Source organism: Antrostomus carolinensis, unplaced genomic scaffold (genome assembly GCF_000700745.2).
Source record: "Antrostomus carolinensis isolate BGI_N321 unplaced genomic scaffold, ASM70074v2 scaffold12680, whole genome shotgun sequence".
NCBI classification, from domain to species: domain Eukaryota; kingdom Metazoa; phylum Chordata; class Aves; order Caprimulgiformes; family Caprimulgidae; genus Antrostomus; species Antrostomus carolinensis.
The window spans coordinates 21,281-24,828 of NW_010286503.1; the positions used below are offsets into that span (position 1 = coordinate 21,281).

At 40.5% G+C, this 3,548-nt stretch overlaps 1 protein-coding gene across 1 annotated transcript in view; it reads left to right on the plus strand.

Annotated features, from left to right (window-relative positions):
- Nucleotides 1–2,231, plus strand: part of SLC22A23 (solute carrier family 22 member 23) — a gene marked incomplete at its 5' end in the record, with an annotated part of 23,504 nt that extends 21,273 nt beyond the window's left edge. Inside the window, one exon of the mRNA XM_010173489.2 lies at nucleotides 2,036–2,231. Coding sequence (XP_010171791.2) covers nucleotides 2,036–2,231 — 196 coding nt within the window. The remainder of the gene's footprint in view (nucleotides 1–2,035) is intronic.
- Nucleotides 2,232–3,548: the final 1,317 nt, after the last annotated feature.

The window sequence follows — 3,548 nt, forward strand, 5'->3', positions numbered from 1 at the left end:
TGAGTTTTGAAGTAATGCTTTTCATCTACAAGACACTTCCACAAATACTGATTAGTATGAATTATATCTTGGCTATTATGAAAACAGGGCTATGAAAATCTGCACAGATTGCTGATAACACAAAGTTTTTAGGTTTTTTCTGTATTCAAGGTTACATATGAGGTACTTCCCCTCTCTGCCCAAGTGCTTTGTGTTCCATAAACATAAAATCTGAAGCACACACAGTAGTAACCGCCCCAGTGTCCAGCATGTTCCCAGCGCATTGCATATCACTGGGGTGGTGATGTTGTGTTCCTACCATGAGCTCAACAGCAGCTCATCTCCTGGTGGACTGGGTTTGTACATTGACTAAGAGCAGCCTGCTCTGACCTTGCTATCTTCAGTTTGCACGTTGGTACCTTCTGTTTCAAAAACATTGGATGGTTAATGCCAACAAGTTAAATCTTTGAGGTGCCCCACAAGCAATGCTACAGCTAAAAAAAAACCCAGTAAAGCTGTCCTAACACAAAGAGCCATAACACTGCCTTCTTGGCTGTGACTTTGAAAATGTGTGAATAGTGACGCACATAGTGGTAAACTCTTCTAGTTACCAAAAATATAAAAAAATCATAACCATGCCACCTTTTCAACCCTTCACCCTGTATTTTATTGATCTAGTTCCATTTTAAGTAAAGCAAAATCCAAAGTTTTAATTGGGAATGCCTACATACAATATACTTTATAGCTACAGTTGACAATCCGATGAAATAATTGAATATAAATGTTTCAGTATGTGGAATTGGACTGAGTTGTGAGATTTAAATGCTCTTTATTGTGCTGACATTCAACCTGATGGCTGGCTTGCAGCTGAGAGACTACTTTGAATGGGTCTGTGAAAGCTGCTGCTGAAAAACAAGTTCATATATTCTTTGTGGAAATGGCATATGGAGCTGACTAAAATGGATCCTCAGTTCCACTGGAAAACTTGTGGGAGTTGACAAGTTGAAAAAATTTTGGAAATCTCCACATAATGATCTGATTTTTGCTTAAAAATAGCCATGTGCTCTGGTGCTTTGTATCATTCTCCTTGCACAGGAAGAGGAGGCGAAAGGGGAGTTATAAACATTAAGCATATGAGTAAAATATGTAAAAGTCTTGTATTCCTTTGACATAAAAGAGCCAAACTCTGCAGCAAGTGCCCCAATGTTCAGCAGCAGCGTAGCTCTTCCTCCTCATTGGTGCTGCACCAAGACCTGCAACTACAGGTTGCAGCTGCAAAGCCTGCCTGCAAAGAAGGACTGTGAATCCTCACGCCTGCCTCACCAGTCATCATTTTTGGAGCGGTTTCTTGCTAGTTCTCCAGTTGGACTGGTTTTGCAGATCTCAGCAGTCGCTGTGGGGCTTCAAGGTGGAGGGACTTAGAAATTCACCATTCTCCTATGCGTGTTACTGTTGGCTCTCTAAGGCTCAGGGAAGTGACACGAGCCCTGCTTAATGCTTGATCTGTGTTTGTTAGGTTTGCCTTCATCAACAAGGCTGAGAAAAGTAGGTTTTTGAGCCTACTTCTCTTGCAGATGAGGCTGAGAAACACGTCTGTTGGGAAGAAGTGGGCTCTGCATTAAGCTCTGTGTCTATGTACTATGAAGAAATAATAATAGACCATGTTATATATAATATGTAATACCATGGACTCTACTGTGCTACTACAGAAAGCTCTGAGAAGAATCTCCAAGGTGTGTTTTATGGCCTTAGTGTAGTTCCTAATGTCTCCTTGTTCACCTTTGGTATTTTGAAAATGATGTTTAAATCAAGCGGTAACACATCATGCGCTGTCTGCTTAATCCCTTCGGAAATGAACTTGTCATTGTGAAGCTGACAGAGGAATCTGGGGTGTAGTAAGCAGAAAAAAATGAGAAGAATGAAGCAAGCTTTAAAAATGGATGTTAATATTTGGAATGGATTGCATGACTTGTTCCTTTCTTTGCTAGTTATGTCCATCTAGCGTTACGTCCATCCTGGCTTTTAACACTGTTTCTCCTTACTTCCTTATTTTTAGGGTTGGTCGACGGCCTGTACTGCTCTTCTCTGTCATATTCATTTTGATATTTGGACTGACTGTGGCACTCTCAGTGAACGTGACCATGTTCAGCACACTCAGGTTTTTTGAGGGGTTTTGCCTGGCTGGAATAGTCCTCTCGCTGTACGCACTGCGTGAGTATGCCTTCATCACCATCCAAAAGTGTCTTTATTAACTATGTGGTCTCTTGTTCTCTGGCTTCCCACTGTCATACAAACAGATCAAACCAGAATCGTATGGACTGAAAAAGCTTTAGCTGAAGTTTTGGCAAGGAGGGAGGGATTTTTGCAGCTGTCTCTTTAGGTTGCTACAGAGCAGTCTGTGAATCCGTTTGAGAGCTCATTTTAAAAGAGTTATAAGGTGTTTTGGGGTTTGCTTGTTGTTATTTAAACATAGAAGTCACCTTTGTTGTGGCCATAATGCGTAACGGGAGTGGATTTCACCTTGCAACGTTGAGCTCTGTAGGACACTCCCCACTTTTGCTGTTTCTAGTGGAATGCAGTCTGGCACTTTTTCAGAAATTCCTCTGTTACTTGCAGCAAGAGATCCTGTGTCCCTGCCTCAGGACTGTAAAGTACAGCAAAAACATGTGAGAAGAAGAGCTTGAAGTAATTTTATCAGTAATTTTTTTCTGGTTTTTGTTATTTTTTTTCTGTTTCATGGGGCGGGGGAGTTGGGAAACAAGTAAGAGAAACTTAATGGAAAGCTTGTAAGAAATGTCAGCATGCTTACATCTGGGGTGACTGGTAAACTTGGATCCAAAACATCTGAAAACTCCTTTCTGAGGCCTTGCCTTTGGAGGGTACACGAGTGATGCCACCGGCCTAATCTGTGTCCCTTGGATACGTTCCAGAGACCTCCGTCTGCTTGTGTTCCTTGGCTGCTTGTAATTAACAGGTAGTACTGCGCCAGCTAAGGAAAACACAAAATTTTCCTCTTTTTATTATGACTCTGGAAAAGTATTATCTAACTATATATACACACTATATATGGAAGTTGCTGTACAGATCTTCGTAAGCTTTTATTTACTTCCTATTGTAGATGGTATCTAACCTATCAAGAGTTAGCTCAATATCCTTACTCTGCATGGAGTGCTTTGTAATATCAAGTTCCACGGTATTTTATATTTTTTTTCATGTGCACTGAGGAGAAAGAAGCCTGCCTATGAGTATGCAAGAGTTTGTTCTGTATTGCATTTCTTTGTTATAGCTGATATGGTACCCAAGATACTTTTTTTTTTTTTTTTTCTTCTTCTTATCTTGTTTTTGATCATGTAACATCTATTGAGCAATTTTCACTGAAAACCAAAACTACCACTGAATATATTAAACTTCTGTTGGGAAGTGTTTTAATCCATGTGGGTTCCCATGGGAGGGGGCTTCAGCCATTACCAGTATGAAATTCAGCTGGAAATAGGCTTGTTGGGACTTTTCACAGCCCAATGTAGCATGTCAGTTTTTCTTGGTTGATGTTTTTTGTTTTTATTTGGGGG